Source organism: Aquarana catesbeiana, linkage group LG03, assembly GCF_042186555.1.
Source record: "Aquarana catesbeiana isolate 2022-GZ linkage group LG03, ASM4218655v1, whole genome shotgun sequence".
Lineage (NCBI taxonomy): Eukaryota > Metazoa > Chordata > Amphibia > Anura > Ranidae > Aquarana > Aquarana catesbeiana.
In genome coordinates this window covers 75,959,285-75,984,913 of record NC_133326.1, presented here as the reverse complement: position 1 = coordinate 75,984,913, position 25,629 = coordinate 75,959,285, and the positions used below count along the sequence as shown (strand labels likewise).

Sequence of the window (25,629 nt, the reverse complement as noted above, 5' to 3'; positions counted from 1 at the left end):
ACACTCCCACCAATTCGCATAGGGCAGTGTGAACTGCCACTGGGAGACATGCAATGGGGGAACCTGCAGTGGATTCACAGGGTTCCCGCATCGCAGCAGTGTGAACCAGTCCTAAGACCCCTTTTCAAACTGAAGACCACCCTGCGCTAGCGATAAAGCGTCGCTCGTTTTAGCGGCGCTTTACCAGCGCTGTGCGGGTGGGAGTGGGGTGCTTTTAACCCCAAAGAAGAGGTTAACAAGGGGTTAAAAGGGCTTTGCAGGCACTTCGGCAGCGCTGCACATTGATTTCAATGGCATGGGCGGTGCAGGAACGGTGTATACTCTATTATACTCTGGTATACACTTTAAGAGGCTGTATGCTGAAACTTGGCTTCCCGGGCATAAAAAAGATGCTGAAATTTATGCTGAATGGGCCCAACCTCCCATGTGCAGGAGGCCTAAGACTTAGTTCACACCTACCTATGCAGTTTGCTTTTGATCCGTTTCTACAGTGCTTTTTTCTGTGCGTTTTTGCACACGTGATTTTACTGTGATTTTGCAGTAATTTGCACTTTGCTATGCTTTTTTTTTGGCCAGTTTGTTGTTGGACAGATTAAAAAACCGCAAACCATGGCAAAAACGCACTACATGCTTTTGTGCAGCTTCTCCATTGAAGTCTATTGAACCAAAACAGCAAAAAAAGCACAGTTTTGCCTTTAAGAAGTCCCTGAGCCTTTCCAAAAATGCAGCAGCTGAAAAAAGCATAGACGTGAACATGTCCCATAGGTGACCACGTTAAAAGAACTGTAGTGCGTTTCTGCAAAAAGCACCGAAAAACGCATAGGTGCATACAAGACCTTAAAATTTCATCTGAACCACACATGAGTAGATCTGTTTGGCCAAACTTGGAGCCAACCCAAATTGCACAGTTTCATAGTGAAGAAATTTAGTTTGCTAGATGAACCAATGTGTTCCACCAAGTCACTGGTCAAGGGGTGCAAAGAATGGTATAATTGTTTATTCCCGAACTGACAACCAGACACTGCAACCAAAGCTCCACAGACTTCTGATAGCTACAAGTGCCGTGCACACAGGACTCCACCACTATGATTTGGTGAATGCTACCCAACTTGGTAAAATGCATATACAGTGGCGAAAATAATTATTTGATCCTCTGCAGATTTTGTAAGTTTGTCTACTCACAAAGAAATGAAGTCTATAATTTTTATCATAGGATTATTTTAAATGATAGAGACAGAATATCAACCAAAAATCCAGAAAAAAAGCACATGCACTTCATTGAGTAAAATAAATATTTGATTCCCAAGCAAACATAATTTAGTACTTGGTGGAGAAACCCTTGTTGGTAAGAACAGAGGTAAGACCTTTCTTGTAGTTGGTTACCAGGTTTGCACACATCTCAGGAGGGATTTGGGATTTCTTTACAGATCTTCTCTAAATCCTTAAGGTTTCTTGGCTGTCGCATGGCAACTGGAAGTTTCAGCTCCCTTCATAAATTTTTTATAGGAATAAGGTCTGGAGACTCGCTAGGCCACTTAATGTGCTGCTTCTTGAGCCACTCCTTTGTTGCCTTGACAGTGTGTTTCAGGTCATTGTCATGGAAGACCCATCCACGACCCATCTTTAGTGTTCTGGGTGAGGGAAGAAAGTTCTCATCCAAGATTTTACAATACATGGCCCCGTAATGCGGCAAAGTCGGCCTGTACCTTTAGCAGAAAAACTTCCCCAAAGTCCATGCTTGACTGTAGGGATGGTGTTCTTAGGGTTATAGTCAGCATTTTTCTTCCTCTAAACACGGCGAATCGAGTTAATGCCAAAGACCAATACCAATTTTGGTCTCATCTGACCACCGCACTTTTTCCCAATCCTTCTCTGAATCATTTAGATCTTCATTGGCAAACTTCAGACAACTGTCCTGTATATATTCGTTCTTGAGGCGGGGGACCTTGCGGATGCTGCAGTATTTCAATCCATGGCGGTGTATTGTGTTACCTATGGTTTGTTTGGTGACTGTGGTCCCAAATGCCTTGACATCATTCACAAGCTCCTCCCGTGTAGTTCTGGACTGATCCCACACTTTTCTCATGATCATCCTTACCCCATGAGGTGAAATCTTGCATAGGAGCTCCAGACCGAGGGCTATTGATGAATATTTTGTATTTCTTCCATTTGCGAATAATCGCTCCAACAGTTGTCTCCTTATCATCAATCTGCTTGCTGATGGTCATTCCAGCCTTGTGCAGGTCTACAATCTAGTCCCTGATGTCCTTTGGCAGCTCTTTGGTCTTGCCCATGATGGTGGGTTTGAATGGAAGAAAGAGATTCTGTGGACAGGTGTCTTTTATACACATAACGAGTTGTTAGGAGCACCTTCTTAAATTGACAGGACTAAAGTAGTCTGGAGGCAGGCTACTGTATATCTTAATGACCCTGGCACCGTGTCCCCTCACACTTCGCTATGGAGGAATCCTTCTTTGTCGCATCTAGGTTCAGTGCCGGATTTGCAGATCTGGGCTAGGTACGGAGTCTGGATATTGGGTCACCTTATGCCTGAGGGATGTCTTCTCTCAAACGCCAATTTCGGTTCCCTCCCTGGATATTCTTTAGGTTTTTACAGCTTAGGTATGCTGTTTGAGCGAAATTCCAGACCCTGTGGTGCTTGCTACACACTCGGTGGAAAAACTTCTCATAGCTAAAAACATAGACAGGACCCTATTGTCTATTTACCTTTGACTTACATGCAAAGATACTACTAAAATGATGATGGTGTTCTGAGTGTGACAACAGGACATACCAGCCTTGACAGAGAAGGATTGGAGTGAGAGCCTTCTACAGTACATCCTGCTCATAATCTCAACCAGAGGCTGCTTTGTCCAATTAAAATTTCTGCACAGAGTGTATTATATTCCCCAAAGATTATCTATCCTAATGTTGACAATATTTGTCCCAAGTACAGACAGTCAGTAGGGAACTTTATTCATATGGTCTAGGCTGGTCCGCTTCTACAGACTTATTGGCAGGTAGTGGTTGCTGACATCAATGTGATCGCTGGCGTTACACTTGAAACAGACCCCTTAGTTCTTCTCTTGGGTATTACTGTCAATCTCCCTACTACTAAGCATCACAAACTATTTATCTTCTATGCTGCATACTATGCCTCCTTTATGGCTCCGCTCCTAGACAAATAATGTACTGCTCTTTTCCTTATTTCATCTTTTTTCCCACTCCCCTACTTTGGCATCCCTAGGTGATGGGATGGGGGAGCAGAGGGAGTACCTCTTTATATATTTATTTTGCTGTGTAGATAGAGTATTAATGTAGAGCAAAAGTGGAAAAAACTTCTCCTTCAAGGTTCGGGCAGGGGTGGCCTGTCCATACCGGGCGCAGGGGCGCCGCCCCACTAATCCATGCGCCCGGCCTCTAATCTACATGTAGGGCGCCAGATGCATGGATTCCAATGTTTTTTTTTTTAAGGCTCTAATTGGCTTAAAAAAAGGGTGGGCTTGGGGCGCAGAGGACTGCGACCCGAGCCCACCCAGTTGTGTGACAATAGCAAATTTATTTTCGCTATTGTCTTCCTGATTCTCCTCCCGGCCAATCAGGAAGCAGTTCCTGTGACCCGATTGGCCAGGGAGTCTTAGGACTCTCTGGCCAATCGTGTCTCAGGACACACTTCCTGTTCGCACGTGAGGAGAATCAACTGCCCGGCTCTTCATTCCCCCTGACTCCAAGGTAATGCCCCGATCGTCGCATTCACGTTTGTCTGTTTTTTTGGGGGGGGGGGTGCTATTGCCGCATTCTCGGCCTCCCGATCGTTTGGTGTTAGTTTGCCGCCCCCCAATATATTAAGCACTGGCCACCAGTGAGTTTTGCTAGGACTGTTTAGCCCTTTTCTACCACTATGAATGTACATTATTTTTTGTACCAATCTGCTTTTATGCAATGTACCTCTGTTACTATATATACGTGTACAGCGATCTAACTTCAATAAACATTCCTTCAGTTAAAAAAAAAAAATTACAGATCTAATCTGTGCACCGCATGAGCACATACTGTAGCAAGTCTGTGGGAGCCAGAATTATTGTTGGTTGTTAGGGGATCAAATACTTATTTTACTCACTGAACTGCAACTCAATTTAGAACATTTGTATCATGTTTTTTTTCTGGATTTTTGGTTGACATTCTGTCTCTATCATTTAAAATACACCTATGATAAAATTTGTAGACCCTTCATTTCATTGTAAGTGGGCAAACTTACAAAATTTGTAGGGGATCAAATAATAATTTTCCCCACTGCAATTCAATATGGTCAAATCTTTAATTCCCTATAACTAAAAAGTGTAAAAGAACAAACTTTCACTAAAATGTAGCATACACAGCTTTCTCAACCTTTACAAATGGTCCCAAAAATGCATATTTCTGGACACCAACATTGGCAGCATAAATGTGGTAGTATGCTGCCATGGATTGGTGCCAGAAAAGGACATTTATGGTAAGTATTTAATACAATTTCTGTCTTTTTGTTGTGTTTTTAATGGTATCATTAAAGCCAACTATGCACATGGACCAGCAAGAAAAGGAAACACACGATTGTAATTACGCTTTCTTTATGCTTCTTAGTTTAGTCCCTCTTTAAACACAGCTCATCATCCGATTGACAAGTTGATTGGCACAAACACTGTGGGATATCAATGATGCCGGGTTGCTTTAAACTAATTAATACCAGTCATGTTTTCTGCAAGATCTTAATTACATGGCTTTTATTTTACATGCTCTTGGCTGTTTCCTCCAGCTCTCCCGCATGCTGGCAGCTGTTCTTCCGACAGAAGCCAATAACAACACTGAAAAACTCTTTATTGACTGCAAAGTCACCTTACTGGGAACAAACGAGGCTTCTTAAAATGAAACACATGTGTCGGTTTTAGGGGGAGGAAAATGTGCAAAATTTTCCATTCCATCAGGTGAATTAGTAACTTTGGCTTTGTCATCATGTGCTGGAAACAGAAATAGAAAGTGACATCGCATTTTACTGCTTGGCGGAGAATTAAGTTTTGTTAATGGTTAGTGCTGCTTACAACAAAATTGTTTTTCTTAAAGAACTAATCCCTTAATTACCAGAGTACTATGGGAGTACTACAACTGTAACCATTGCTGTGCTGGGAAATTCTAGTCAAGAATGTATGCCTTCTTGTAATAGAAGAAAAAGAGGATTTCAGGAACTGAGAAACCAAAAAGGCACCACATCCCGAAAGGCTAAAACATTTTTAAGATACAGGAAATGGGACTTTTGAAGTGGCAATAGAAAAAACAACAGGTTTTTAATTACAAAAAATGTTTTTTATTAAATATAATTTTTTAAAAAGAAGATTTTGCATTCAGTATTATGTTTTAAATTCATACACTGTTACAGCCACTTTTACTCAACATGTTTCACTCTGCAAGAGCTTCTTCAGGAGCTTTATAGTGCTGCATGAAGTTTAATACTGTACAGAGAATATATAAATCTACCAATCACAGATAACATTAAAGCATCATCACAAATTTAGTTTCAATAATAAAAAAGATAAATCTTAAATTTCAAAAATCATTATCAGACCGAGAGAAAGAGATATTGTGCATATATACCTGATCATCGAAGACTCTCGAAATAACCAGATCAATCTTCCAGAATCTGGGTCAAGGTACTCTATTGCAAACAAAGGGAGACAAAACTTCCTATAGATTATATAAAAATCAAGAAATTAATCTAATTAATTAAAAATTATACTGAATGTGTAGTAATCGACTCAGTTGCTGCATGGTATTTAGAAATTTACCTTATTTGGTGGAATATAAGAATCTGACCAAAAAATTCCCTCCTTTCATAAGAAAAGAGAAGTGGATGGAGAAAATTGTGGACCCAGTGAGCAGGATGGAATTTCCTAGTAACTAGGAATCTAGCCACTTAAAAAGGAAAAATGTATCCAGCTGCGGCATATCCCACTGTTGTATAGATTTGCTGGTGCTGACATGGTCAGCCTCATCGCAGTAGCAGTAGCGGTTCGTCCAAACAGGCTAAATTAAATGTACTTACAGGCCTTCAATGGAGAGCTGGGTGAAAGTTGGTAACGAGAGAGGGAAGAGGCTTCCAACCTCTCTCTCACAATCCTCCGTCAGGAATGGATGGCTAGACGCCATCCATTTCTTTTTTCCCCGTCCGGCCAACGTCTGACATCATCAGCAGGGCGCGGACATATAGTGCGTGTCAGTGCGCATGCATGAACTCCAATGCAGCAGACATGACATCTATAGGCAAACTATAGGCAAATCTTTTTTTATTTAGGATAGATCGAGGGAGGGTTATAACCCCTGTCAGATTCTCTTTTCCCCATCTGTGTCCCATTGCTGAGATTTCACTTCCTGTCCCATAGCCAAAAATGAAATGAGAGGAAGTCCCTGCAAATTAAAGGTATTCCTTGGGGACTCACCGGTCCCCATGGGAAGAATTCCTCTCTCTTACTTTTCTGGGGATGACCCAAAATGTGGGATTTTCTTTTAGATTAAATGATAATGGTAAACAGGACAACCTCCTTAACGGGGACACAGACAGCAATAAAAACTGGCAGGTGTTCTAATCTCTCTCCACTCTGTCCATAACTAAAAAATAAGTTTTGTCTTTAGGTATACTGAGCCATAATGACATCCACAAAAACATACATAAATTATCCTTTACTATAAAGAAGATCTGATGCTTGGCATTTCTGCGACTTTGATATGTAACCTGTTTTTTATCAATCAGCAATCAAATTTATTACAATGAATAAAATAACTTCAACCGCAACCTAACCCTTCCAAATCAGGAGGTTAGCTGTGTTGCAAAATATCACTACCCACACATGGAAAAACCAAATGGCGTGTCTCTGAGGAAAGGAAAGAGTAATAGATAACAAATGTTCATCTGCTTTTTAATCTTCTTGTTCTAAAGTATCAGATTCCCTCCCGGCCATGTGTATAGAGAGCTTATTTTGTCTTTATAACTGATTTTACAAAGAATAAACGTGCTATACAAATATAGCAATGGCAGTTATTTTTTTTTAAATGGAATTAAACCCATTGATTGCATGGATTCAAAAAACAATTACTTTCCCAGCATGCTGGGAAAGCTAACTGTCACATTTGCTTGTGTTCTCAACCAAACTGTCAAACTCTCAAATGCCTGGATTCATAACTGATCACATGAGTAGCACCATGGCAGCTGCAGATCAAACAGAGGCTAAGATGACAGCTTCTTTGGCTGAAAAGAATAGGAGGGTTTTGTTCCACTTTAATAGGGAACATAGCATTTCTGAAGTGACTTTTACCTGAGGAAGGCCATTGCTATTGAACTGTCTCAGAGTGAGTTTGCTGTTTCATGTGTGTTTGCAGGCATGCTTTATGGAGTGTTAGTGTTATGTAGACTTTTTTTTGTATGATATGATATGAACATTGTAATAGTACACCATGAAAAACAACATCAGAACTGGTATCTCCCTGTTCTTTGATAGTAGGCTATGAGAAATGGGACCCTCTGTTAAAGCTGAACTCCAGGATCAGCACATATTGTCTAAATCAGCCTTTTTCAACCAGGGTGCCTTGAGGTTTCTTCAGGGGTGCCTTGGAAAAATGCCTAAAGATTACCCAAAAATTGTATACAAGCCAGCGTGTGGATGAAGGCTGCCTTTTAGTTACACAAAGCCACAGGTTTTCATTGTGCACCATTAAAACCTTCTAGCTGCCGGCGTCCTAACGACCAATGGCGTCATCAGTTGATAAGGAGGATGTCAGTCGCCTGTATAGTATCCTTGTTTGACCCTCCCCTGACCCTCTCCATCAGCGGTGGGGTCACATTAGCTGAGTGATGGGGAAACATTGGAATACTAGTCAGTACCAGTTTGCAAAAGTGTATTTGCTTTGGAAGTATAAATCACCTCTAACGTTGGGTGTCCTACTTCGAATTGTGGATGTTGCTGCATTATGTAAAATGATTAGGATCTCTTAGGTGCCTTGAGACTGTCCATAATTTTTAAAGGGTGCCTTGACTGAAAGAAAGTTGAGAAACACTGGTCTAAATACAAGTCATGAATATTCTTCCTTGAATCTTGGGGTGCTTTGCGTTTTTATTGCAGATCTGTGCAGTAATCCAGTACATCCAGTGCATCCCCCTGTGCAGGAGCTTCCTGTAATAAAAGACTGGTCAATGCCGATCCCTCACCTTGTGCAGGGTGACTGGTCTTGTCTCCGCCCCTCCAGTAGTGTTTTTGTAGGCAGCCTGTAATGGGTGGACCCAATGGCTCCCTCCCATACTTCTGCTCTCTGTACAAGCAGTGGCGTCTCCAGCTTTCATATTTAGGGGGGGCACATGGGGGGACAGGGACAAAAGTAGGGGGGCAACTATAAAATGCAATATATATATATATATATATATATATATATATATATATATATATCCTGGGGCCCTTTACTACGATCCCACAAAGGGATCACTTGAGCTCCCTTCCTACTGTATTGGGGCCCCCCCAGGGTGGCAGAAAACAAGAAATATATGTCACCAGTATACCAAGAAAATATAAGGGTCCAAAGCAGTGGGAGAACTATCAGGGTTGCAAAGGATGTCTTGCCACCGAGCCCTGGTGCTCTGCCACTGTGGGGTTCCCCAGCCTCCTCTTGCTGTCCTGCCCCTGCTATTGACAGCGCTGGTCTGGCATATCTTGGAATCCTAAGGACGGGAGAAATCAGTCTTTTTTTCAGTAACTGAGAGTCCTGGTGGAGTCCTTCCTGCAACTCGCTCTTCTCCCTGCCAATGAGGATGCAGGGGAAGGAGCAGATCGGACGGCCGTGATTGTGTGAGCGCTCGCATTATGCAGTGTCAGCGAGCAGAGGGAGGGGGGAGGAATCACCCGCAGGAGCTGACTGGGGATGCTCTCCCTCTTAGACATTACCTTTTTGTAAAAAAAGGGACGCCATTGTGTACAAGCTATGGGTAGCATGATCATGTCACCACTACTTTCACAAGGTAATAACTGGGTTTTGTAGGATGTTTGGACTGCTATTCTCAGTGGCCATTGGCTAATATATTTTAATGAAAGTTTTGTGACTGGAGATAAGCTTTAAAATCAATACAAGCTAAAAAGCGATTAGGAACTTGTAAATTTCCTGGAAGTGTCTCTTATTACTTTATCCTCTAGAAAGCACTATACTGTTATTATCTTTGTTTGACAGATTCGGGATATTGAGTCATTTAGGGTGATGTAATGCCTAGTTTTGAAGTGTTCATTGCTCTAATGGCTTTCTTCATTTCCAGAATGCCTTGTTACCAGCTGGATTCCGACAGAAAGACCAGACAACGAAGGAAGCATCCGGAGCATTTGACAGAGAGCATCTACTTGATTATTTACGTAAAGAAGCCATGGAGCATCAAGACAGGGAGGACGTTGTCCCTTTTACTGGTGAAAAGAAAGGTAACTCTAACCATGGTTAGGAGAGCCTACCAGTGGACAATGGATTTTAAAGAGTAACTTTTTCAGCCTATTACCTTGTCCACTGGGCTTTGCACAAAGAACATACCCTCCCAGTGAATCCAGTGTTGTCCATTGTATACTGCAGCTTTGTCTCAGCACTCTGGGTCCCGTACCCTCATCTGAAGTCATCAGGAGGCTGGCTGTCCCTTCTTAATTCTTGCAGCCGATCCAGTGATGATATGTCGCATGTATAATGTGGTTCACATAGTCCAGTGCATGCACAGTGTAGAGAAGATTGATTTAATGCTTGAGATGTGTGATGTCGGTATCCCAAGAAGCTTTTGTTGGGGGCGGTGATGTTATTCTCATCCAAATGAGAGAACCGGAAGTGCTGGTCCAGTTCCTGCAAAAAAGCTAATTAATTAACTAACCACCCCCCCCCCCCAAATTTTTGCCATGTATGTGCTCCATGTATGTGATATGCTCTTATGCAGATGTGGTGGGTCACAGAATTTACTAGTTGGACAGGCTGTTTTTCACTGGGAGGTCTGGTGTTCTCACCTGGGTTTTGCATATCAATGTTTTTTTAACAGGAGAATGCTAAAGAACTCATATCATTTCATTACATAATGACTTAAAATCAGGAATGCTGGAGCATTTATAGTTTTTGTGTTGCAATGACCAGAACAGGAGGCTTTTGGAGAAAGAAACAAACGATCATCTCTTGAAAATGCTTCGTATGATTGCTCTTCAGTGTGAGTGCTGTCCTCTGGCATAGTAAAATAGTGTACATCCTTTTCAGGTATGCCAGTGATCTTTCCATGGTTTGGGATGTATTCATATGGCACAAACATAGATCTTATATTTATAAAAAAGGCCAACTCCATAGACCACTTGGTTTTTTTCTGCCCTCGCTGTTCTATGTTCCTATGATTGGACAGCCTTGCATAATCCCTCTCACCTCCATCACTCCTCAGTTCTGTAAGCAAGCAATAGTAGGATTGAACATGCACATTCCTAGAAACAGCATTGACAACCTATAAAAAAGATACTTGTATGTGCACTAGTCAGATGGCTGCCCCTGACCAGGTAAGTGCGAGCTGCTGGCTTTGTACACAACAATTACTAAAACTTGAAAGAGTCTTTTTGGCCTCAAACCTGTACAAAATTTACCTGGTTAATCACCAGCTTTAAAATGAACACATAAACTCATAGAAGAAAAAAATGATGTGAAGCTTCCCAGTGGGAAGGCAATGCTGCGCCAGTGAAGGTAATATAACGTTTTGAAAGAAAAGTTTATGTCCTGCACACTGGATTGGATTTGCCAACAGCACAATCCAGTGTGCAGGACATGATACACACCAGAATACTATTTCGTTTTGCCTCTACTTGGACACACTGTTTGCTCATTTTGCAATAATCTGCATTAAGTACCCCCAAATCTTTTCCTCTGTAGTTCTGGCAAATATTGTGCCCCCCAATATTTTACTTTATCAAGCGATTCTTTTTCACTAGGTGCATTATTTTACATTTAGAAACATTAAACTGCATTTTCCACTCTTTTGCCCAATCTTCCGGCAATGCCAAATCATGTTTGTTGCTACAAACACCTCAACTCCATTGTACACCTTTGTGTCATCAGCAAAAGGACATGCATACCTTACCCACCAAACCTTTAATTATATCACTTCAAACAGATTAAAAAGAACAGGATCTAGTATACTATTGACTGATCTCCATTTCCAAAGAACCCCTATTCATTTAATTTTTTCCATAAATGTTTTTATTTATGAAGTAAAGTAGTATACAAGTAGTTTGAACAGGGATTGTACAATGACCATTGGCAAAACAAAGCAAAAGTACAAAAGGGAGAAGAACCCTTATTTATAACCACACTATCTATCCTAGCCAACTGGGTATTTACTGAACTATCCAAGGTGTAACGGAGAAGTGCGGGAAGTTTTTAAAAAAACAAAACAAACATACTCACTTATATGACTGCAGCATTGGTCCCATGCTGAGGTTGCCCCACACCAACTCTATGCCCGAGAACTGAACAATCACATGAATGCTGATCACTCAGTTCTTGAGTCCTCTATGAGCAGAGAGCGGTGACTATCAGTCACTGCTCTCTGCTCAGCCCCTCCAGTCCTCACCAAAACACTGGACTGTGGAGGGGCGGGATGGCTCATGCTCTCAACAGCTCGCCAAGAGGCTGAGCCAACTGCTGGTCAGGCATCTGGGCAGTGGCATCGCTAAGGGTTGGCTATTGAGGCTATAGCCCCGAATCTGGGCCCTGCCTAACCAGCGACCCATGGCCTGGGCCGAGGGTGTGGCAGGCTGCATGAGAGAGCCGGGCAGGCGGATGACAGAAGCGAGCAGGCGGACGAGCAGAGATGACATAATCTCTCCGCCTGCCCCGCATCACCGCTCTTCCGCCCTCACAGAATGGGCCTCTTGTCAGAGGTGCGGTGGGGAGCAGCGAGATGACATTATCTCTCAGTGCATGCCCCAGATCACCGCACTCCTGCCCCCACATAGTGGCAAGCAATCATCCACATCTGATGGCAGGTGATGTGGCAAGTGACAATCCACATCAGGTGCCAGACGACAGTGGCAAGTGACAATCCACATCTGGTGGCAGGTGATGGTGGCAAGTGACAATCCACATCTGGTGGCAGATGATGGTGGCAAGTGACAATCCACATCTGGTGGCAGGTGATGGTGGCAAGTGACAATCCACATCAGGTGGCAGGCGACGGTGGCAAGTGACAACCCACATCTGGTGGCAGGTGATGGTGGCAAGTGACAATCCACATCTGGTGGCAGGTGATGGTGGCAAGTGACAATCCACATCAGGTGGCAGGTGACGACGGCAAGTAACAAGCTGCACTTGGTGACAGGCGACGGTATCAATTGACAAGCTGCATCTGGCGGCAGGAGATGTGGCAAGTGACACTCCCAGGGCTCCCACTGATTCTGCATTATGGTGAGTTCAACCACTTCATTATATATTACAATGTAATAATAGAAATAATGCGCTTCAATAACCCTGACACCATATCAACCATGGTGCCCTGATGATTGAAGCGCCAACACCAGCCATTACCCGCGAAAAATTGCTTACCACCCGCGTGCCCCCCATCCTGCAAAAAGGTTGGGGGATCGCTGCTATGGGCTCTAGCCCCAGATCTTTTGCAGACCTAGCAATGCACCTGGCATCTGGATGAGGCCCGACATTATTGTCAGTACACATCCAGAGACTGCAGCAGCTCTGTGATCTCAGCCAACAGCAGACTTTAGTCACAGGAGCGTAAAAGTAAATGCACAACTGTGACCCACATGAGAAGTATTACCAAAAAAGCTCTGCCCATATTCCTCTTTTGAGACCTAGTTTGTACATTTTTTTATTAGATTATTTTATGGGATTGTATTAAAAGCTTTTCTGAAATCACTCTAAACTATATCCACAGTACCACCTGTAATATACTTCAAAAACTGATTTTGAAGACATAAATCCTATTCTCCTCTTGATGCAAATTATTTTTATATGAACTATGACAAAGTGTAGGATAGACTTCTTATAGTTGTCTGTTTGAATCTATTCTTGAAGGAGAATGTTTTTTCTTATAGAAAATTCCAGAGTAGAGGTGTTAAACACAGCTGTCAGAATCACAAATGTTATTTCACAGTCGTGTTTTTTTCTTTCCTACTTCTGCAATATGAAACATGTAATTAAAACCGACTTTTTTCATATCACCAATAATTACTGTATTTAGTTTGTATTTGTATGCAGTATATTTACAATGTATTTAATTGTAGTAATTACTAAAATTATATTCTCCAAGGGGTATGGACTGTACTTTATCACAAAAGCTCTGTAATACTGGGGTCCATAATGGCATACTGGCATTGAGACGCACAGAGCAACAGGTCATAAATAGAATGGGGTTGAATGAGTAAAGGCAAATAGGATACTCACTTCACAAGGTTGTTTCCCCAAGAGCTTAATGAGTGAGGTAAAGCTCTGTTGCTTTCTATTATCCAATCACGTGCAAGCAAAAATGTACTTTGCAAAGGGAAATTTCACTTCGAATTTACTAAGCTCTGGGAAAAAATGTCCTTCCAAAATGCAACTTCCCTTGCAAAATGAACAGCCTATACAGTATTGCCCTGTACACACGATAGGATTTTCTGACAACAAATGTTGGGTGTGAGCTTGTTGTCGGAAAGTCCAACTGTGTGTAGGCTCCATATAACATTTGTTGTCAGAACTTCCGCCAACAAATGTTTGAGAGCAGGTTCTCAAATTTTCCGGCAACAAAACTTGTTTTCGGAAATTCCGAACGTGTGTACATAAGTCCGACGCACAAAGGTTCACGCATGCTCGGAATCAAGCAGAAGAGCCACACTGGCTATTGAACTTCATTTTTCTTGGCTCGTCATACGTGTTGTACGTCACCGCATTCTTGACGTTCGGAATTTCCGACAACATTTGTGTGACCGTGTGTATGCAAGACAAGTTTGAGCCAACATCCTTCGGAAAAAACCCACGAAAATCCTATCGTGTGTACAGGGCATAAGTGTTTTGTAAATCAACCCCACTGCATCCGAGAAGAATGGTTCTTTAAAGCCTACCTAAAAAGCCTTACCTAAAAACAAATACAAAATAAGCACAAGGGACATTACTAATCTTCAGTGTGATGAGTTCCTTGTACTGTTGTCTCCTAGTCTAGGTGAAATCTTCCTACTCTGATTCCCCCCTCCCACCTTCGCTGCTGTAATCTTATGCGGCTGTGTTTATTAGAACTGAGGATCTGGCACAGGCACTAATCAAGAGCGCCCAACTATGCCCACCCTTTCCATCCATCTCCTCCATGCATAGAAGCCATATTACAGCTTCTGTGAATTAAATAGGATTTATAAATTGGGGGAGCAGACCTTTTAATCATCCGCCCTTCCTCCATTCATAGATTCTGTTTGATTTATAGAAGCTGTAACATGGCTTTTATGAATGGAGTAACTGGGTGGAAAGGGTGGGCATAGTTGGTCACTCTTGATGAGTGCCTGTGACAGCCCCTTAGTGCTATTAACCGTGCACCAGAAGATGAATGTCCTTTTTTGCATATTTAGCATTTTTAGGTAAATTTTAGGCTTTTAAAATTATTCTACAATGGGCCACTGATACTTATTACCCCACAACCATGACCCCAGCTAAAAGAGAAAGAATAAGCAAATGATCTATAGCATTTTTCTATCTGAACATTTATCAGGGCTTTTTTTCAGCAGGAACTAGGGGTAACTCAGTTCCACCACCTCTGGCTCAGGTCTTCTGCTCCCTGCTCACCACTGTCTCTTGGTAACACTGAAGTCCAGCTTCTGCATTTACAAGTGATAGCTTATCTCCCAGTAGCTCCCACAGGTCAGATCTTCTGTGCAGATCCCACTGAGTGCCGGACAGGCACAAAGGAGATACAGAACAGGTGCCCAGGGTTCAGTGCAGTCATGGGCAGGAGAGGGTGCGAGGTAGGCTGCACCCTCCGTGGTCTCCATTTTTTCCCTGGTGACCAGTTGTTGATGCTCCTACTGCATGATCTCCCTTGCAAGTGGCTGTAATATAGTATAGTATGATGGGAGTCACTACAGCCGGATAGGTGCTTCAGCTTAATATTGCAACAAAGGTAAGAAATATGACAGATGGTGGAGCTTTTAAGGAGGGGGGAGAAGATGAGGGCAGTGGAGGGAGGGGTTGTGTATGCATTGATGCCATTTGGCAGGTATGTATGTGTAGCGGCCATGGTTGAGTTCCTGCACCTATTCTCTGAGAAAAAAAGCCCTGACATTTATTATCTACATATCTAAATATCATCAAGTCTGCTGTATATAAGCGTAATGTGAGCGCATTGTTTCGACAGGGAAGGTCAAAGTTTTTGCGGATCCTCAATGGGAAAAAGTTTATTTACACTGTTCAGTAATGAGATTTGCATGTTTGTGCTCGTCTTTTCTGCATTTAGAAGAACACGTGGATTCAATTATGATGCAAGAGAATCCAAATCCTCCCCATATGATGCATTGGAAAAGGGACTGATTATCATCCAAGTACTCTTATTCCTTTTTGTCATAGCTATAAGATTGGTTTCATGCCTTGACTGGCGTTCTAAGCCATTAGTGCTGATATTTACATTTCTGCAGTGATCCGTTTTTATTTGTGCACTCATTTCATTCTTTTGGGAGGAATGCCGTAATAAAACAAGTGAAATGTAAGAAAGGTGCACTGCGTGGTTTTGTCTGAGACGAAAGTGCTAAGCCTGGGTTCACACTATTACGAACACAGACATCGCATGTGATTTGCACCGCATTGCTGTGCAGATCACATGCGATGTCTGTGCTATGCAGATTCAGTCATACACTTGTATGGCTGAACTCGCATTGGATTCGCACGAAAAAGGTGCAGGAACCTTTTTTTACCCCACACTGGAATCGGATCGCATGGGTGTTCACATCCATGTGATCCGATTACTGTCCAAATTCACAGTTCGCAATGCGATCTGCAAACCGATCTTGGGGTGTCATTAACTTTGTATTGATAACCCACAGCGGTTCGCAAGAGGACAGTGTGAACTGCCTGAGAGGGAGATGTGATGCGGGAACCAGCACTGGATTCGTGCTGGTTCCTGCATCGCAATAGTGTGAACCCAGTCTAATTGTTATTTTTTTCCTTAACCACTTCAATACAGGCCATTTTCACCCCCTTCCCGCCCAAGCCAATTTTCAGTTTTCAGCGCTGTCACAATTTGAATGACAATTGCGCGGTCATGCAACACTGCACCCAAATGAAATTGTTATAATTTTTCCCCACAAATAGAGCTTTCTTTTGGTGGTATTTGATCATCTTTGCGGTTTTTATTTTTTTGCGCTATAAACAAAAGAAGAGCGACAAGTTTGAAAAAAAAAAAAACACAATATTTTTTACTTTTTGCTATAATAAATATCCCAATTTAAAAAAAAAAAAAAAATACTTTTACCTCAGTTTAGGCCAATATGTATTCTTCTACATATTTTTGGTAATAAAAATCGCAATAAGCGTATATTGATTGGTTTGCGCAAAAGTTATAGTGTCTTCAAAATAGGGGATAGATTTTTAGCATTTTTATTATTTATTTATTTTTTTTTTACTAGTAATGGCAGCGGTCTGCGATTTTTATCATCACTGCGACATTGTGGCAGACATATCGGACACTTTTGACACCATTTTGGGACCATTCACATTTATACAGCAATCAGTGCTATACAAATGCATTGATTACTGTATAAATGTCACTGACAGGGAAGGGGTTAACACTAGGGGGCGATCAAGGGGTTAATTGTGTTACCTAGGGAGTAATTCTAACTGTAGGGGGAGGGACTCACAAGGGGAGGAGACCGATCGGTGTTTCTCTGTACTGGGAACACATGATCAGTCTCCTCTCACCTGACAGGACGTTGATCTCACACAGATCCATGTTCCTGCTCTGTTAATGGGCAATCGCGGGTGCCTGGCAGACATCGCACATCGACTCCCGAGTGACGCGGCGGGGAAGCACGTGCGCCCTCCAGACGGCCAGGAAGCTCAGGACTTCATATGACATCCGCCCAGGATGGGAGATCCCTCCTGCGGACGTCATATGATAATGGGCGGGATGGGAAGTGGTTAAAAAACAAACCTGTGCATAACTATTGCACAGAGCAGGTAAGTACGATAGGTTTGTTATTTAAGGAAAAAATATATCATTTAGACTGGGTTTACACTATTGCGATGCGGGAACCAGCAGGAATCTTCCTCTGCTTGCTATGGGGGCATTAGTGTAGGTTTGCGCCCAAGCCTTGCTGTCTTCATCTATTGATACCGATAGCAAGGCTTGGCACTGTTACCCCCCCCCCCATCACTTGCCGTGATTGACAGCAGCAGGAGTCATTGGCTCTGAGCCAATGAGGAGGAAGAGAGCAGGCAGAGCCACCACTCTCCTGCACATCGCAGGACTGCATAAAGAAGGTTTTTTTTTACCCTTTTTTGTATTTTTTTTAAAGGTGTTTATTTATATAAAAGATTTTACAGAAATAGAACACAACAAAGAAAGAGAACAACTCTGGCACTCAATATATATAAGGTAGAAATGCAGATAATTCCCGTTACTCTTGTATACACAGTGTGTGTGGGAAACCCAAACACTAGTGAATCAGACGCCCTCCAGGCTCCCGCACAGTTAAAGAAATAAAGGTGAGAGTGTCATAAGCAGCATTATAAAGATACATAGTGGTAAAAAAAAAAAAACCCACGCTACATCCATACATACACATTCATTCTGACACCACATATAATCTCCAAACAGCCGCGCCATGGTCCCTAAAGTGCTCCAACTTGGCTAGCAAAAAGGAATGAGACAGTACAAAACAAAAAATAACAGCAGCCCCATACGTGTGCCACACTGATTATTATCTGGGGAGAGTACCTGATTAATTAATCTGTAATGATCCCCAAAAAGCATGTTTTTTTTTTTTTTTTTTAACCTTAATGCATAGAATGCATTAAGGTAAAACATCTTCCCCTTTAGAACCGGAGCCGATGCGCGTGGCCAGCAGCCGCAATGTTCACCGGCCACCCACAATGGCTCCACAGAGAGCCAGAGTGGGGATCTATCAATGTAAGCAAACAGATTCCCGTTCTGTCAGGGGAGTACAAAGTGATCGTTCTTTTCCTAGTGATTAGGAACAGCGATCTCTCTGTACTCCGTCAGTCCACTCCCTGCACAGTTAGAAACAGCTCCCAGGGAACACATTTAACCGATTGATCGCCCCTTTGTGTTAACCCCTTCCCTGCCAGTGTCATTTATACAGTAATAAGTGCATTTTTATAGCACTGATCACTGTATAAATGTCACTGGTCCCAAAAAAGTATCAAAAGTGTCCCAAAAAAAATCCCTAAAAATTGCTGATCACCGCCATTACTAGTAAAAACAAAAATAATAATAAAAATGCCATAAATCTATCCCCTATTTTGTAGACGCTATGACTTTTGCGCAAACCAATCAATATACATTTATTGCAATTTTTTTTTTTTTTACCAAAAATATGTTGAAGTATACTGATGAAGAAATTTCGTTTTTTTACTTTTTGGGGGGGAAATTTATTATAGCAAAAAGTAAAAAATATTGTTTTTTTTTTTTTTTTAAACTGTTGGTCTTGTTTTGTTTATAGCGCAAAAAATAAAAACCACATAGGTGATCAAATACCACCAATAGAAAGCTCTATTTGTGGGGAAAAAAGGACAAATTATGTTTGAGTACAACGTTGCACGGCCGCAATTGTCAGTTAAAGGGACACAGTGCTGTATCGCAAAAAATTGCCTGGTCATTAAGGGGGTTAATCCTTCCGGGGCTGAAGTGGTTAAAGAGCATGCAGCTTGAATTTGAGATACGTTTATTTCCCTTCTGAGTTCCTTCACAGTTGCTTCTAACCTGCTTCTGAATTAAGCTTAAGGCTAGGTTCACACTGCTGCAGTGCGAATTTAGCGCGATTTTGATCCGATTGCGTTGCAAATTTGCATTGCGAATTCTTTGTGTGTTCTTGCGATTCTACTGCAAATTTTGCAATCTATGGAGCTGAATTCGCATTGTGCATGGATCAAACTCGGACAGGACCCTTTTTTTACGCAGGTTAAATTCACAACGCATTGATGTGAACAGCACTCATGGAAAACAATGTTATTAAAATGACTTGCGAATTTGAGCGATCGCAGCGGCTCAAATTCGCAATAAAATTCGCAGCAGTGTGAACCTAGCCTCAATGCTGATTTGCATTCCCATTGGTTTATATGGGGAGGAAAAAATTTATTGAAATCCTTTCAAAGTTTGGGAATGTGTAACAGTGTGCAGCCGATGCTACTGATCCTCAATTCTTCAGTATGTTCCTTGTTGACCAAATATTTTATACTTCCACACCCTGATTTTTTCACAAGTTTTCAAACAGGCTGCACACCAGAGGCTGCTGTTCTCTTCACTAGGGCTCTCTGCACCATTCTCCCTCCATCTGCATACTACAATTGCTGGCTCTGTTCACCCATCCTACCCTCCTCTTCACTGCTATGTGCTCCTGGCAAAATCCTCCCCCCCTATTCACACATTGCTGCTGACTTCTCTGCACCCCACCATCCCTATCTCCCCAGTCACAGCTTTCCTGCACACTTCTACCACTCCTCTGCACACTCCCAAACCCCTTGCTTTAACACCCATGTACATGCTGATACAGTCCTCCATACTCCTACACATACAGCCCATTATCAGCCCCTTTGCACTCCTCTCCTATACATACTGCCCTCCATGATGTCTTCCTCAATTTTCACCTGTATATACTGCGCACTGTCATGTCCTTTTCAATTCTGTACAATACCTACTGACCCCATCATACCATCTGCACTACTACCCACCATTATACCCACATGCCCCACACTCATCTGCACATATTACCCGCTGTCATACTCGCTACATAAAAAATCTAAAAAGAAAGACTTCTGCGCTACTACCTAAAACTAAGTGAAATAATGAAATGAAATAATAGTGGTGATGTATTCTTAGTGATGCTGCAAGATCAAATAGTGAACACCTTACACTACTAATAAACTAAAAAGGGCACAATCGTAATGGATTGTGTAAGTGATTCTGCGCAACACAAAATGAAGTAAATGAATAAATGCATAAACTACACACCTGAAAAATAAAATAACAATCCCCTAATGGGGTAGAGCAATATGTGCAGATTAAAAAACATGTAGCAGGTGTATCATAGTGACAAAGTGCTAATCAAATAAAAGTCACTCAGTAAAAGCACAAAACATAACATAAACTGTGACTGGTGGGTGAACATGCGTTGCTAGGTGATCTGGTGACTGTTCGTGGTAACGGATACCCACTCGGGGCTCCCAGAACTCTCACCTCTATGGCACGATAAAAGTGCCTGTGTGCTTCCAATAGGTCTGTGGTCACTCTGGTGCAGTGATGACAATGGCGTCCTACTCCTTCCGGAGGGAGGGGGGCGTCACTTCCTCCACTTGGTAGGGCCTCTATTCCACAGTAGGGGTGCCTATGTACTTCCAATGGGTCTGTGGTCACTCTCGTGCAGTGATGGTGATGGCGTCCTAATCCTTCTGGGGGAGGGGGCCGTCACTTCCTCCGACTGTTAAGCAGGTTAGTTGATAAATTTACAAAGTCTGCATAGTCTTTATTGATGAGCTCAACCATAGCAGTCTTAAGAAGTCTGTAGTAAATTTCTAGATCATCTCGAAGAGTCTTCAACTGCACACGTTTTCTACATTCTGACACAAACTGGTCCACATCAAACGAGTCCTTCATAAACTCGTCCTTATCGAAACACAAATAAGGATAAGGATAAGGATAAGGATAAGGATAAGGACGAGTTTATGAAGGACTCGTTTGATGTGGACCAGTTTGTGTCAGAATGTAGAAAACGTGTGCAGTTGGAGACTCTTCGAGATGATCTAGAAATTTACTACAGACTTCTTAAGACTGCTATGGTTGAGCTCATCAATAAAGACTATGCAGACTTTGTAAATTTATCAACTAACCTGCTTAACAGTCGGAGGAAGTGACGGCCCCCTCCCCCAGAAGGATTAGGACGCCATCACCATCACTGCACGAGAGTGACCACAGACCCATTGGAAGTACATAGGCACCCCTACTGTGGAATAGAGGCCCTACCAAGTGGAGGAAGTGACGCCCCCCTCCCTCCGGAAGGAGTAGGACGCCATTGTCATCACTGCACCAGAGTGACCACAGACCTATTGGAAGCACACAGGCACTTTTATCGTGCCATAGAGGTGAGAGTTCTGGGAGCCCCGAGTGGGTATCCGTTACCACGAACAGTCACCAGATCACCTAGCAACGCATGTTCACCCACCAGTCACAGTTTATGTTATGTTTTGTGCTTTTACTGAGTGACTTTTATTTGATTAGCACTTTGTCACTATGATACACCTGCTACATGTTTTTTAATCTGCACATATTGCTCTACCCCATTAGGGGATTGTTATTTTATTTTTCAGGTGTGTAGTTTATGCATTTATTCATTTACTTCATTTTGTGTTGCGCAGAATCACTTACACAATCCATTACGATCATACTCGCTACATGCCTCTCCTATACATATTGCCCACTGTCATACCCTTCTAATTCCTCTCCTATTCATATTCCTTGTGATCATACCCTCCCCACTTCTCTCCTGTGCATACTGACCACCATCATACCCTCCCCACTTCTCTCCTGTGCATACTGACCACCATCATACCCTCTGCACTTCTCTCCTGTGCATACTGACCACCATCATACCCTCTGCACTTCTCTCCTGTGCATACTGATCACCATCATACCCTCCCCACTTCTCTCCTGTGCATACTGACCACCATCATACCCTCCCCACTTCTCTCCTGTGCATACTGACAACCATCATACCCTCCCCACTTCTCTCCTGTGCATACTGACCACCATCATACCCTCCCCACTTCTCTCCTGTGCATACTGACCACCATCATACCCTCCCCACTTCTCTCCTGTGCATACTGACCACCATCATACCCTCCCCACTTCTCTCCTGTGCATACTGACCACCATCATACCCTCCCCACTTCTCTCCTGTGCATACTGACAACCATCATACCCTCCCCACTTCTGCTAGTAAAGTATAAGACCAAAGTATGTGTTAAATGTGTTACTTCTTTCAGTACTCATAGAGATCATACAACTAATAATACATACACTCACCGGACACATTATTAGGTATACCTTGTTAGTACCGGGCTGGACCCCCCTTTGCTTTTAGAACTGCCTTAATTCTTCATGACATAGATTCAACAAGGTGTTGGAAACATTCCCCAGAGATTATGGTCCATATTGACAAGATAGCTTCACACAGTTGCTGCAGATTTGTTGGCTGCACATCCATGATTCAAATCTCTCATCCCACCACATCCCAAAGGTGCTCTATTGGATTGAGATCTGGTGACTGTGGAGGCCATTGGAGTACAGTGATCTCATTGTCATGTTCAAGAAACCAGTTTGAGATAATTTGAGCTTTGCGACATGGTGCATTATCCTGCTGGAAGTAGCCAACAGAAGATGGGTACACTGTAGTCATGAAGGGATGGACATGGTCAGCAACAATACCCGGGTAGGCCATGGCGTTTAAACAATGCTCAATTGGTACTAAGGGAGCCAAAGTTTGCAAAGAAATATCCTGCACACCATTACACCACCACCACCAGCCTGAACTGTTGATACAAGGCAGGATGGATCCATGCTTTAAATTTGTGTACGCCAAATTCTAACCCTACCATCTGAATATCGCAGCTGAAATCGAGACTCATCAGACCAGACAACGTTCTTCCAATCTTCTATTGCCCAATTTTGATGAGCCTGTGCGGATTGTAGCCTCAGTTTCCTGTTCTTAGCTGACAGTAGTGGCGCTTGATGTGGTCTTCTGCTGCTGTAGCCCATCTCTTTCAAGGTTGGATGTGTTGTGCTTTCAGAGATGCTATTCTGCATACCTTGGTTGTAACGAGTGGTTATTTGAGTTACTGTTGCCTTTCTATCATCTCCAATCAGTCTGCAGATTCTTCTGACCTCAACAAGGCATTTACCTTCACACAACTGCCGCTCACGGGATATTTTCTCTTTTTTGGCCCATTCTCTGTAAACCCTAGAGATGGTTGTGTGTGAAAATCCCAGTAGATCAGCAGTAGTTGACATACTCAGACCAGTCCGTCTGGCACCAACAACCATGCCACATTTAAAGTCACTTAAATCCCCTTTCATCTCCATTCTGATGCTTGGTTGAACTTCAGCAAGTCGTCTTCACCACATCTAGATGTCTAAATACATTGAGTTGCTGCCATGTGATTGGGTGGTTAGCAACTTGTGTTACCAAGCAATTTAACAGGTGTACCTAATAAAGTGGCCGGTGAGTGTATATTAACTTTATGCTACAAATCAGTCTGTAGAATTCATGCCATAATTATACGTTGGAGGATGATGAGAGCTTTTATTCCTAGAAGGAAATCCCCCCAAACCACTGAGAAGAATGCATAGACCACCTTTGTCATTTAAATTGTTTGTCTACTAACCCCTCCCTCTTCCCATTAGAGTGTTGGCATTATATACAGGATACCTCCCAAGTAACATGGCCTCTGGGTGTCTCCTGTAACCTTAATGTTGTAGAAAAATGCCTGCTAGTTAATAATTCTCTACTTTATTATGGAATTTCCTGTTTTATTTTCAGTGCAAGACACAAAACATGGAGGTCTCAGGATGAGGTTATGTTTTTTGGCTTTCATTTATTAAAGCCAAAGATGTGAAATTAGAAATAAACCTGTTTAAATCCAAACATGAGCAATTAAAAATAATATTTAGTAACGCAAAATCAATTTAGAGAACCTAGAACGTTCCTTTTAGCCTCATCTCTTAGATCTTAGTTTGTGAAATGGGAATTTAAAAGAATATAAAATTCCTCCCAGATGTATAAATACATATTAAGCCTGGCTCTTATCTAATAAAGGAAGAACAGCTAAAAATAAACAAGAACACACACAAACCTCATTTTTTTCCTAGAACTAGAGCCATTCAGAAGGCTGAGTTGGATGAACATTATGTGTTTTTAAAGGCATTCTATGGTCGCAACATAGACTTTAATTTTGTAATAACAATACAAACAATATTTATACTGTAATGGAATATTTTAAGCTTCACCTATAAGCAAATAATTCCGTTGCGCTGAAAAGCACAATTTACAGCTCACTTGTATAATGCCGGGAAAGTGCACTTGTATAACTCCAAGTAATACAGACAGACGCTGGTATTACGTTGAGCTTAGCCAAATCCTCCCTAGCAGGATCTCCTGCCTTTATTTATACTGTGAACATGAATAACAAAGGAAGGTGGTGGCTTCAAAATTAACCAATCAGACACTTGTATTCCTTCAAAAGAACCAATCACACACATATATATTCAGATAGACTTCCAGTAGTGACGTGTGCAAATGGTTGTGTGCAGAGCCATGCGGCCAGCTTAACACTACTGTACAGGACTCTAACCACGACCGTGTGCACATCCCTACCGCTACCACTGACGCACACCATACTCTATCATTGGCTCAGTGAGATATCATTTCATATGGCTATGCTATTGTTCCCATGTACGCAGATCTGTTTGCTAGGAGTGTTAATGCAATCACCATGAGGTGGCCAGTCTCCTGGTGAGGCATAAATGAACATCCCTCAAAGGGCGAACAGATCTGCCGTGTCCACAGGAAGGTTTCCGCAATCAACGGTCTTCCACCGACACCTGTATGTGCAAATATGCTCGCATGAGCGTATTGCAGCAAAACTGACACTGGGGGACATCTGACAATATACATTAATAAAAAATTCCACAACAATACCATTATAGGCTTGCTTAAAAATTATTTCATGTTGTGAGTGCTGCCTGTCTGCTCGCTCTTTCCACAACTTCCTGGATTCCCTGCATGCTTTGCAGCTTCTCCTTTGCTGTTTACTTTCATATACTAAGGACTACATATCCCATGGTACCTTTCTGGCTGCAAGCAGTGATTCCTGTACTAATGATCAATTTGATTTTGCTTCACACAGAATTAAATAGCTTTTATTTTTTTATAAATACAACCCATAGTAAGTCATGGATTATAATTATAAATGTGGCCTTTATGTGCTCTTAATGCATGCACAGGATACAAGTATCATCCGTCTTTTAAGTCAGAGATTAGGCTCTTCTCTGCCGTATTCCACAATAGAACATAGATGCAGAAGCTCTAACTCTAAGGACATCATGTTGCCACACGGAAAAAATCTAATGCTATATACCTGTCAGGCTCGGCAATCAGTAGCTATAGCAGTAGAGAGGCTCCCAGCAACCAGCTGGAAAAGTACACAAGAAGGTCACCCTGGATAATGACCAATATTTAAAAAGGGCCCAAAATACATCCCTGGGAATTACAGACCAGTTAGCCTAACATCAATAGTATGTAAACTCTTGGAGGGGATGATATGGGACTATATACAAGATTTTAGTAATAAGAACGATATCATTAGCAGTAA

The 25,629-nt window shown here is 42.2% G+C and overlaps 1 protein-coding gene across 2 annotated transcripts in view; it reads left to right on the top strand.

Moving 5' to 3' along the window:
- The window catches only part of LOC141131434 (tropomodulin-2-like), a 150,538-nt gene that overhangs the window by 61,944 nt on the left and 62,965 nt on the right, over positions 1-25,629 (top strand). For both annotated transcript variants that reach the window (XM_073618712.1, XM_073618713.1), the window contains one exon: positions 9,320-9,476. In XM_073618712.1, the coding sequence (XP_073474813.1) occupies positions 9,320-9,476 (157 nt within the window). The remainder of the gene's footprint in view (positions 1-9,319; positions 9,477-25,629) is intronic.